We start from the raw sequence: 12,405 nt of genomic DNA on the forward strand, positions 1-12,405 counted from the left end.
ATACAAAAACTGTCCAACACATATTACATCTAAATGCCCCACTAGATCACCTAAGGGAAACTATTCTAGAGGGAAGAAGAATCTACATAGGGCCTAACAGACCTCGGTTGAAGGATTAGATGACACGTCATTCTCTACTACACCAACAAAGGAAGATGGTCCTATTGTTATGACAAAAGAGAAGATCAAACATCTCATGTCCTCGGTAATTTCCTTTGCTTCTTCTTTCGGCCTATCGGGTGAGTTCACCTATTATTGTTTTTCACCTAATCATCTCCAGATCATTGATTCTAGCAACTCCAATCATATGACAGGGGGCATTTGTGGTCAGTCTTCTTATCCTTTCTCTACTGATAAGCACATTGTTACAGCCAATGGTGAGAAGCTCACTACCAAGTACTAGTATAATATCAATTGGTCATCTTGTTGAGCATGGTAATACTCTCACCTTCTCATATGATGGTTGTTTGATATAGGACCAACACACTAGGGAGGTGAAAGTGCGTAGATTGAGATTACTCTTTGCTCTGGAATTCGAGAGGAAGCCAACTTCTACTACTACTACTACTACTACTACTACTACTATTACTACTAGTTCCTCATGTAACATCTTGTAATAATGATTGGAACTTGAACTTGTGACATCGCGATTTGGGCCATCCTTTTTTGAAGAAGCTTGGTTCATTTTTCTCTTTTGGATGTTTACCTTCGTCTGCCTATACTTCAAAGAATGTTGATAAAACTTGTATATCTTGTTGTTTAAGTAACAATCATGTTCTACCATTTCCTATTTCAATTATACATGCTACTACTCCTTTTCAGTTATTGCATAGTGATGGTTGGTCATCTCCCGTGATTTCCAAAATGGAATTTATATATTTTATTACTTTTATTGATGATCATACCCATTATATCTGGATATTTTCATGCAAGGGTTACTACACAGTTCAATGCTACTATTTGTACCCTTTGCTCAGATTCAGGGGGAGAGTAAATTGATGAGGAGTACTAAAGCAAAAATTCACTACATTTTCATTCCATTTGCCACCTGCTAGGAGGTTTGGGAGAGAGAAACAAGAGGATTTTTGAAGGGAGAATGAAAAGCTTGGAAGAAGTTTGGGAGGTGGGGGTGGGGGACACTTTCTTCTTTATCCGTTGGCTGAGTGTTGGTACTCCCAAAATTTGAGGGACTAAAGAAAGAAGATTTTGGTTCTGACTTTTGGCTTACTCCAAATGAGGAGTTTTAGACATATCTGCGACAACATAGTATACAATTCTAAAGATCTTGTCCCAGAACTCCTCAACAAAATGAAGTGGCTAAACACAAGAATGGCCATATCTTAAGTGTTGTCAAAACCCTAATCAGGGATTCCCATGCTCCAACAACCTTCTGGGTGGAGGGCCTGGAGGTGGCCAGCACTGCTATGCATCTCGTTAATTTATTTTCAACTCCCCTCCTAAATTCTCCATGCTACATGTCTTTGTATGTATCTATTTTGTGCATCTTCTCATAAGTGTCTAAGTTGTCAGTTCAGTCTGTTTTGTGTGCTTTAATGGGTTATAGTCCAGATCATAAGGGATTTTTCTGTTATAATCTAAAGTCTTGTTGAACTCAAATTTCTTGAAATGTGATTTTTCTTGAAAATATCTCTCTTTGAACATGTTACAAAACTCCCTGCACTTTCAATATCAATCTCGCAACACTTTGTGCTTGTAGGTACTTTTGAAGCATCTCCTCCTTTTCAGCTGCCACATCAAACTTATTTCAGGATGTGGATAGCTGCTCAAGTCCCTACACTCCTAACCTCTGTTACTGATTCAGGGCAGAAACTGTTTACCTCATATAAATTCTTGACTTTATTCCAAACCTCAAAGGAGAAGCCACAGTGAAGTAGCAGATGGTTTACTGACTCGGTACAGTTCTGACAAAACACACAGACAGTTGTGTCTAACAGCATACCCTTCTTTTCCAGATTATCACTAGTTATTTTTTTTTCTTTTTTATCCATTTTTGGTGCTCATGATCGTTTAGCAAGTGAAAAGTTTTTTTTTTTTTTTCCATCAAAGTAGTTTAGATTGAAACAAACTCAAGAATCAGTGCATGTGACAAACCAACCAATCTGATTGTCAGGTTCAACTACAAATTGAAAACATTAAATATAAACTACAAGCAAGAAATATTTGAAACTAGGTTTATAGGTCATAAGGCAACAAATCCACCACTATACTATGCTCACATAACTTGCCTTTGTTACATGGGTTCTAATAAGGACAGTATAATAATATTAACAACAAAAACGATAATAAATAATAATAATAATAATAGTCATCTGAAATTACCACGTGCAATGCACATGCAAATTTGCTAATGTAGCCAAAAGCTCTAGGACATACATTGGGACAAGTTAAAGTGAATTTAGACTTGACACCTACTATCATTATAAGGTTGACCAATTATGCCTAATTCCACAAATTCACAGACTTATAACAATATACAGCAGAAGTCATCATCTAAAAAGTAACATACATTATCAGGTGGTTGAATTAAATTGCCCAAGACAAAAACATTACCCAACTTGATGTGAAAAGGATTCCAGCCTAAATAAATGTACGGTTGTATTAACCAGGCTCAGCTAAGCCCAGTCAAGTTTCACACCATGCATAATAGCTATTTTCAATATGCTATTGATATATATTATTATAAATCTGCACAAATCTCCATAAGTTGGACTTGTCCAAATAAATATAATAAGGCATCCCACAATGTGTTGGTTGTCACAACCATTCTGTATCTGAAGCAACAGGATCCCCTACAAGCAAAAACTCTGCACACTCTGAAAGCAGGGGCATCCACCTACACATTGGGAACATTTCCTCGTGAATTCAACATACATGCATGGGAGATATTGATGTACAGTTGGATGTTGTGTGAGCAGAGTTTTTGCTTGTAGGAAATCCATGCCCGTATCCACAACATTAAGTTTTTAAACAAGTTTTTTTTTTGAGGATTTTTGCTTGTGATTTTCCAATTTTTCCCTCGATGTTGTGATACTAGGACCGGACCAGACAATTGAATGACTAGAAACAAGAAGTAGCAACCAAAATGGTTTTCTGGTTGCCTGGTTCTTAGAAATGTCAACTTGGTCAAAGTAACCCATTTAAATGTGTTAATATGCGTTATGCCCTACAATATTTATTTTTAAGTGAATTTTGATTAAAATATCTTTAAAAGACAATTTAGAACCATTTTCAAAAATTTTCAAATTTTATTTTTTTCACATTTTTTGTTTGAACAAGTTGAATAATTGAACTAGGCAGTCAAACTGTTAGACCTGTGACCCAATCAACAAAACGATTTTCTATTTAGTCCAAGTTTGACAACTTTACTAGCATCCTAGAATTTGCATATCTATGAAAAAAGCTATTATATTATTACGCACACCTGAGGAGCCCTTGTTATGTTAACTTTAGACCCAAGCCAAGTCTTGCACCATGAGAGGGAATGGTAAGGTACCTGTAAATGAATTTGGTTTACTTTTGTTTGAAATATATAATATGCAATATATATATATATATATGCTTACTTCAAAACACTAAATTGTTTATTACCGTCTCATCACCACTTGCAAACCCTGGATTTCCATCAACCAGATTCCCGGACCTAGCAAGAATAATAAGAGCATTCCCATGTCCATTCAAAAGAATGAATAAAACCTTCCATTTAAATCTCACATTCTATACAAAGTATAGTTTGAAAAACTTGTCTAATAGTACAATGAAAATGTTAAAAACTAATATCCATATCAGTAAAGAAGTTTCTTGATAATATTTGTATATTCATTTAGTTTCTATTTGGACTCAGTCCCATATCATTAAATACTATAGTCAGTAGGGAGAACCTCTGGATTGGGAAAAAACTAGTCAAATGTAGCATAGCAGGGACCGACAAGTAGTAGTGGGATGAGGGTTGTGAAAATGCTCTAGGTATTTAGGTGGTCTGTTGTCATCTAAAATTCTTGGGTCTCCTTACAAGACGTAATTCCAAGGATGTATCTTTTGGGACCCATGGTTGAGAGATCCTTAGTGGTAGGACTATCTTGATTTAGTTCACTCTGATGTGTGAGGTCCTTCACCATTGTTTCTATGGATGGCTATCACTGTTTTATCAGTTTTATTGATCATTTCTCAAGGTGTACATGGGTTTATCTTATGAAAGAATGTAAGGAAGTCCCTAGAATCACTATGATATTTTGTAAGATGATTGAAACCCACTTTGGAAAGAAAGTTAAACAATTCAAGTCAAACAATGTAGCTGAATATTTTAAGAATACCTTGAACTTATTCTTTGAAGATGAAAGGACTCTACACCAATACTCTTATAGTTATACCCCACAGTAGAATGGGGTTGCAGAGAGGAAAAATAGATATCTTGTGGAGAAAACTGGTGTTTTATTGTTCCAACACAAGGTTCCCAAGAAGTATTGGTCTCATGCAGTACTTACTGCATCATACTTAATAAATAGGATGCCATCCAGGATACTTGGGATGAAAAGTCCATTCTCTGTTCTTTTTCCTAATGATCCTATGTCTCCAGACCACCAAAAGTTTTTGGTTGTGTCTATTTTCATTCATGTCAAGGATCCAAAAACAGCCAAGTTGGATCCGAGGGCTATTCGAGGGGGGGGAGGTCCTTCTGTGAGACACAGTCTCACAAAAGATGTTACCTTTTGTGAGACACAGTCTTTCTTTGAACCTTCTCGGAATCCTCTTCAGGGGGAGAATTGTGGGGTGGAAGAGAATTCCTTAGAAGCTAGTCTATTTGTTTGTCTCTGCTCCTCTTCCATCCTCTCCTCCTAATCCTCATTGTTTTGATGGTGCTTGTTCTACCTAATGCAGGAGCTGAAGAATGAAATTTGGAATTTTCTTAAATTTTCTATAGTTTTGTATACTTGGACAGTATGGGTATTTTCGTCATTTTAACTAGTCCTGTGTGGGGCCTAGGCTATAATATCTTGTTCCTCTAGTTTAGTAGGGCCTGTCTTTCAATTTTCAGTTTATTTGCATTAGTAGATAGAAAGTTATTGTGTTTCTTGATGCACAAGACAAGGAAAGGCATTTTTGTAATTATGGTGAACAGTATTCCGGGCCACACATGTCACTCTATAAATAGATGTATTCTCTTCCTTTTGAAGCTAATGAATGAATGAATGAAGATTTCTTAAGAGCCCTTTTTCTATATGGAGTAATTCCTACAAACCTTAGAGTGATTCTAGGACCCCTTGGAGTGATTCCTTGGGATTTCTCTCTCCTTTCTCTTCCTCTACCCCTTCTCCTCTCTCTCTCTCTCTCTTCCTCTCTCTTCCTGTCTTGTGTTAGTTTGTTCCAACCCTACTGCATCAGTTTTGGTATCAGAGCTAATGGTTAGTCACCATGTTCTTACAAAGTGACCAATTCTATTGGCCTAGGGTATCTTAAACAATCTCATGGGTCTAGAATCAATGATGATAAGGTTTTTGAACCATATGAAGGGTCTATGGTTGATTTACTTAAGAAATTGGTGGAAGAAAGTAGATCTAGTAACGTTGGATATAGGAGTAAGGTTTTCAAGAATGTTAGAAGAGAAAGGGAAGTGCCTAATTTCAAGGGAGATGAAGACAAACAAGCATTCTTTAATTGTATTGCTATACTAGAAGAATATTTCGATTGGCATGATATGTCTGAAAACAAAGATTTAGATTTACATGCATGAAGCTTGCGGGTATTTCTAAAGTATGCTGGATATCCTATTACCATGATGATCTATATGTATTTGCAAGAAAAGTACATCCCACAATACTTTCATGATGATCTATATGTGGAGTTGACTAATCTCAAGCAAGGTATGCTATCTGTAATTCAATATACGCATAAGTTTGATGAATTATATATTAGATGTGACATTATAGAAATGGAAAGGCACAAATTAGTTCGTTTCATGAATGAACTCAGGGATGATATCAAGAATGAATTGTGTACAATTCAGATTTATGACTTAGATCATGCCTTTGAATTGGCTCTTAAGATAGAGAAGAAGCAGCTGATTACAACAAATAATTTGAATCCAATGAGAAGAAAGTACAAAATTGAAGATAAAGAAGATGATTTCTTGCAATGTTGATGCCCATCATGGAGCTAAAGTTGTGAATGAAGAATTTCAACCTATAGAAGTTGTAAACATTGAAGATCAAAAGGGTGCAGGCCAAGAAAAGATTAGAATTGTTGAAGAGATAGAAGTGGAGCAAATTGAAGAAATTCAGGTGCAAGATGCAAATGTGTTGGTTGTAGTAGATGTTAGTGAGGAAGTAAGTCATGACTTTACAAGTTCAACTGGAACCAATTCAAGAATTACAAGTTGACATAGTACAAGTTCCAACAACATCAATAATGGCAAAAGTTCAAGAGCTTGTTGAAGAACCAAGGGGAGCTTAACAAATAGAGATGGAGATTTCTCAACTAGAGATTGAAGGAAAAGTTCCAAATGCTGCAGTTGAGATTTTGGATATGAAAGTTCATAGTGATAAGCAAGGAGAAGATTCACCACAAGATAGGTTGATTGGTGATGTAAGTGGTCAAGAAGCTAATGCTATTGATTATTTAACAATGAAGGTTATAGAAGGCAGTATTTCAGATATACATTGTTTTCAATATTCATTTATAGCTATGTGTATGACATCTACTCTACAGTCCAAGTATTTTGAAGTATCTATGGGAATTACTACTTTTGTCATTGAGGTACATCAACTTTTCACCCTCAAGTTCTTCAAAACTCAAAGACGATTTTTTTTGAACCAGGGGAGAATAATGCAGGAGCTGAAGAATGAAATTTGGAATTTTCTTAAATTTTCGATAGTTTTGTATACTTGGACAGTATGGGTATTTTCGTCATTTTAACTAGTCATGTGTGGGGCCTGGGCTATAACATCTTGTTCCTCTAGTTTAGTAGGGCTTTTCTTTCAATTTTCAGTTTATTTGCATTAGTAGATAGAAAGTTATTGTGTTTCTTGATGCACAAGACAAGGAATGACATTTTTGTAATTATGGTGAATAGTATTCCGGACCACACATGTCACTCTATAAATAGATGCATTCTCTTCCTTTTGAAGCTAATTAATGAATTAATGAATGAATGAAGATTTCTTTAGAGCCCTTTTTTTGTATGGAGTGATTCCTACAAACCCTAGAGTGATTCTAGGACCCCTTGGAGTGATTCCTTGGCATTTCTCTTTCTCTTCTCCTTCTCTACCCTTCTCTTCTCTCTCTCTCTTCCTCTCTCTTTCTGTCTTGTGTTAGTTTGTTCCAGCCCTACTGCATCACTACCACTTCAGTTACTACTACTCCTACTATACAAGATGATGAGACTTCTCCTGCTAAATAAAATGATGAGATTGCTCCTAACGATGACAAGACTGTTGAGAAGGAGATGAGTGTGCATTTGAGGAAAAGGAAAAGAGGCCCATCAGTTGATGACTACAACCGGCTAGATGTCTCTAAAGCTGACCAAGCTACTATCCATGTTTCTTCTAACTCTTATTTGAATCTTCCTACTGCTTTGCGGAAACCCACTCGGTTTTGTACTCTTCACCCTATAAATAAGTTTGTTTCTTACTCCCATGTCTCTCCAACATATTATTCCTTCGTTTCTACCTTGTCTTCTATTTCCACTCCTAGGTACTCTGAGATGGTTGTTAATCCTAAATGGAGGAAAGCAAAGGATGAAGAAATTAAAGCATTACTAAAGGCTAGTACTTGGGAATTGGTGGATCTACCAGTTGGAAAGAGCAAAATTGGATGTAAATGGGTGTACACTATGAAACATAAAGCTATGGATCAATAGAGAAATATAAAGCAAGGGTGGTGGCAGAAGGATTCATGTAGAAGGAGGGCAAAGACTATACAAAGACCTTTGCTCCAGTTACCAAGTTGAACACCATATGGGTGTTGCTTTCTCTAGCATCTAATTATAGTTGGAAATTGCACCGGTTGGATGTCAAGAATGCACTTTTGAATGGAGACCTTCAAGAGGAAGCTTATATGGATCTTCCACTGAGTTATAATATGAGTGGGAAAGTTTGCAGGTTGAAGATGGCTTTGTATGGATTTAAGCAATCTCCTAGAAGAAGTGGAGAGAAATTATCAGCATTGATTGTATATGTTGATGACATGGTAGTGACACGAAATGATTTAGAGGAGACCAAAGGGCTTAAGAAGTTTTTGGCCTCAGAGTTTAAGATAAAGGGCTTGGGACCTCTAAGGTACTTCCTAGGAATAGAGATGGCTAAATCTAGGGAAGGAATTTATATTTGTCAAAGTATGCCTTGGATCTACTAAAGGAGACAGGGAAATCAATGAGTAGGCCTATTGAAACCCCTATAGAGCAAAACCATGGATTACAAAAAAAGGATGAGAATCTTTACTCAGACAAGGAAAGATACCAACAACTTGTGGGTAAATTTCTCTATCTATCTCTCATAGACCTGATATTGCTTATGTTGTCCATGTTGTTAGACAACCTTGAGTTTCACACATGAAAGTAGTGGAGAAAATATTGAGGTATTTGAAGACATGTCCAGGAAAAGGATTGTTGTTTAAGAAGCATGATAAACTTAATGTAAAAGCCTATACTGATGCTGATTGGGCTGGATCAGCTGGAGATACGAGGCTTACAACTAGATATTGCACATTTGTGGGTGTAAATCTTGAACTTGGAGAAGCAAGAAACAAATTGCGGTGGCTCGGTCAAGTGCTGAAGTTGATACCGGGCCATGACACATAGAGTTGTTGGACTTCTTTGGATCAGGATACTCCTAAAGGAATTGGAAATCACTATGTTCGGTCCTTTGGAGCTATATTGTGATAAGCAAGCAGCATTAAGCATTGCTGATAACCCTCTCCAGCATGATAGGACTAAACATATAGAGATTGATACACTTTGTGAGAGAAAGGATAATATCTGGAGAGCTATGTATTCCTAACCAACCAGAATCAAATAAGTTGGAATTATATTGCCACAATAATCTCTAACAGCTCTACCAACACCAAAATCACCTAGATTTTCAAGGCAGCATCCATCAAAGTTTGAGTACTGCTGCAGGAAGGGGACCATTCAACAACCCTTTATTTCCCCCATTATGTTTCCATACTACCATGGAATCCTTCCCACCACCTTCAAGTCTCTCTCAATTATCAAAATCGTATAGCATAGACTCCTTGCCAACCTCAATGCTTGTAAGGCTGCTAAAGTATTCCCATTATGATTTCTAAAGATGCCCCCTATTTCATCGAAGTTTAGTTTAATTTAGCTTGCTGGTGGAGGTTCCTAAGGTATAATGACACCAATTCTCATGAGGAAGAGTAAGCCACCCATTGCCATCCTCTAATAATGTCATCAACTAAAAAAGGAGTTGAAGAGCTCCACAGATTTTGCCCAATGGACCACTTTCATCATGAGATTTCCTATGATTATGTTCCTACCTTGGGTCTTATCTCTAAATAGACTTCCATTACTTTCTCCCCAAATGCACCACAGAACTACTGCCCTAGTGCACCTCCATAAAATTTCCTATCTCCTCCTTGGTGGATTGAAGAAGTTACAGTGAAAAAGGGTCAACTTCTGGTAGAGGAATCCACCTACATCCAAAGAGAGCAAAAAACCATTCCCAACTTACAGTAACATAAGATCAAGATAGTAGTAGATAGTAGGTGCTCTCTCCATTTGTATTACATATAGGACAAATAATTTTCAGGTGGTTCACTTCCCAATAGAAAGCTCTTGCTTTGGGTGGTATTGGTCCACTTCAAATATCCTTAACTAGAAAGAGGGGGGAGGCAAGAGAGGGGGTTCAAATCCCTTCATCTGATTTAGAAGGGTCAACACAAACCTTTGCTAAAGTGTTTTTACCAAATCCAATGCCATAGAAGTTTCACGACCTAAATTCCAACCTAACCCTAAGGAAGAATGGAAGAATAAATAAGGGATGACTTTACCCTTAAAAAGGAGATAGAGAAAAGGATGAAAAATTCTTTTAAAGGACAATACCCCTACCAAAGGTTTTCCCAGATTTTGATTGCCACCAGAACAAATCTTGTAACTGTTGAAACTTAAGAAACAAGAAAACATACCTGCACTGGATTCCCATGGAGAAACCAACATTGCTTTTGCATTCAATCCAGCATCCCAACCATTAACATGAAGGCCATGAATACTACCATCCACCATGTGCCAAAGTTTGACATTACCCAAGGGGAACCTCCACAACCATTTGCCCAGTAAAGCCAAGTTCCTCTTTCTCAGATTACCCACTCCCAATCCCCCTGCTTTTTTTGCTTTTACACACAGTTACCTATTTGATTAAAAAATCTTTTTCATCCCTCTTTATATTTGGACACTAGATGGAACCACATTACTTTTCCATCAGAACATTTGAAGAAAGAAAGAAAAACATATAGATAAATAGTGAAAGGAGACCGGATAGCCCCTCTTCAGTATCTCCCAAAATAGATCAAGGAAGAAACTAGAAAATATGAGAGTAAAGAGTAAACTGATTGCAGTAACCAGAACAGAGAACATGCTCTGATACCATGTAAACAACCAGTTACAGGTTTACGTAAAAGAAAATAGATAAACAGAAAGTCATGTTGTTCTAGTATTTAACATATATGGGGGGACAACTTCCAAATCTATAGTCTTTGTTCTAGCATTTAACAAATATTAACTCTCACTTTTGCTACTTTCCAACAAAAGGCTCTTATTCTAAATGGTTCAGGACCAGACCAAATGGAAGGCCAGGGGTTTAGATGCATTACCTGTGAACCATAGAGGGGCAGAAAGGGATTTTTCCCTCAAATCAGAAGCCAATGAAACACATGGATATTGACAGGCATTTTGATGCGATTTACCAAGGCGAATAACCAATTGGTATTCTCACCAATGCTATTGTCAAGGTTGAAATGATACTCCATTAGCTGCATAATTGACATTTGCTCTGCTTGAGAGTTATGAGATATTTTCTCTCATATACAAGCATATCTTCTGGGAAGGCATATTGGTCATTTGTAAAATATTTGTCATTATGGAAATAAGAAAAATGTTCAGTTTTTTTATTTTTTGAAGATCAGTAAAAAGTGTAGAGAAGATGGGCCGAATGGCCCATAGGCTGTTTATTCTTTTCTTATTATTTATGTTTTTCTGTAATGGGCCTTATTCTGGGCCCATCCTGTCTATATTATGTTCTTTGTAATTTCTTGCCCAATTAAGGGCCTCCTTGTAATTATTCAAATCTGTCTTAATAAAATAGTTTTAGGGTGTTGAGAGAGAGTATTGTTCGAAACTCCTCAAACCCTTATTGCCGAACTCTCAAGGTCTACTCTCTTCAGTTTTCTTCATGGTATCAGAGCAGGCCTGAATTTCAATATCCTAGGGTTGGAAGCTTAGCTCGTGTTGTCGAACTCTCAAGGTCTATTTTGGGTGACTCGTGTAGAAGTTTCTGCTTCAGTCTTGGTTCTCACAACTTTCGGGTGTAGTTTGGCCTTGTGTATTGCCTTCTTGAGGATGGTTGAACTCAATCCTTGCTCGTCCTCATTCAGTATACTTGTAGAAGTCATCTGAAATCATATTTGAAGTGTTTACATGATGTACTCCTCAGAGTTCGAAAACAAGAATGGTGCTGAATATGGACTGGTTCAGGGGACTCCAAGTGATTCTTTATTGATTGTGACCACAATCAAACTAAATGGAACTAATTATCTGGCATGGTCACAATCAGTAAAGATATATGTATGTAGTAGAGGAAAGTGGGGGTTCATTTCCGGGAGCAAAAAGGCTCCCCCAGAAGATGATCCATCCTACGAGAAGTGGATGCAAGAAAATTACACTGTCATTGGGTGGCTTGTGAATTCAATGCAGCCACAAATTAGTCAACACTACCTATGGATGAATTTAGCAAAGGAAATTTGGAACAGTGTTGCAGAAACCTTTTCCCAAAAACGCAATGTGGCCAGAGCATATAAATTGAGAAGTGATGTAAAGAATTTAAGGCAAGGGAAGAAACCTCTAGCTGTATATTTCTCAACCCTGAAGTCTCTATGGCAAGAGATTGACCTAATAGAAGCTGTAACTTGGGACACCACCAATGATGCAGAGACTTACAGAAAATTGGTTGAAAGGAACAGGGTGTTTGAGTTCTTAACCGGACTAAACCCAGAATATAATATCACAAAACATAATATTCTTTCCAAGGAGTGTGTCTCATTGTCACAAGCTTATGCATTGGTAAGTAGTGAAGAGAGCAGAAGGGCTGTCCAGGTTCAAGGGGTTGATATTAGTGATCACTTTGCGAATATGGGGGTTAAACCTAAAGGGAGTGCTGG

General features: G+C 37.2%; 1 protein-coding gene across 17 annotated transcripts in view; it reads right to left on the reverse strand.

Annotated features, from left to right (window-relative positions):
• PSAT1 (phospholipid sterol acyl transferase 1) overlaps positions 1-12,405 on the reverse strand; it is a 129,653-nt gene that overhangs the window by 30,088 nt on the left and 87,160 nt on the right. For all 17 annotated transcript variants that reach the window (XM_088894913.1, XM_088894909.1, XM_088894907.1 and 14 more), the window contains 2 exons: positions 3,610-3,661; positions 3,443-3,514 (listed from right to left, as the gene is read on the reverse strand). In XM_088894913.1, coding sequence (XP_088751039.1) covers positions 3,443-3,514; positions 3,610-3,661 — 124 coding nt within the window. The remainder of the gene's footprint in view (positions 1-3,442; positions 3,515-3,609; positions 3,662-12,405) is intronic.

Source organism: Nelumbo nucifera, chromosome 1 (assembly GCF_055504915.1).
Source record: "Nelumbo nucifera cultivar China Antique chromosome 1, China Antique-T2T, whole genome shotgun sequence".
NCBI lineage: Eukaryota > Viridiplantae > Streptophyta > Magnoliopsida > Proteales > Nelumbonaceae > Nelumbo > Nelumbo nucifera.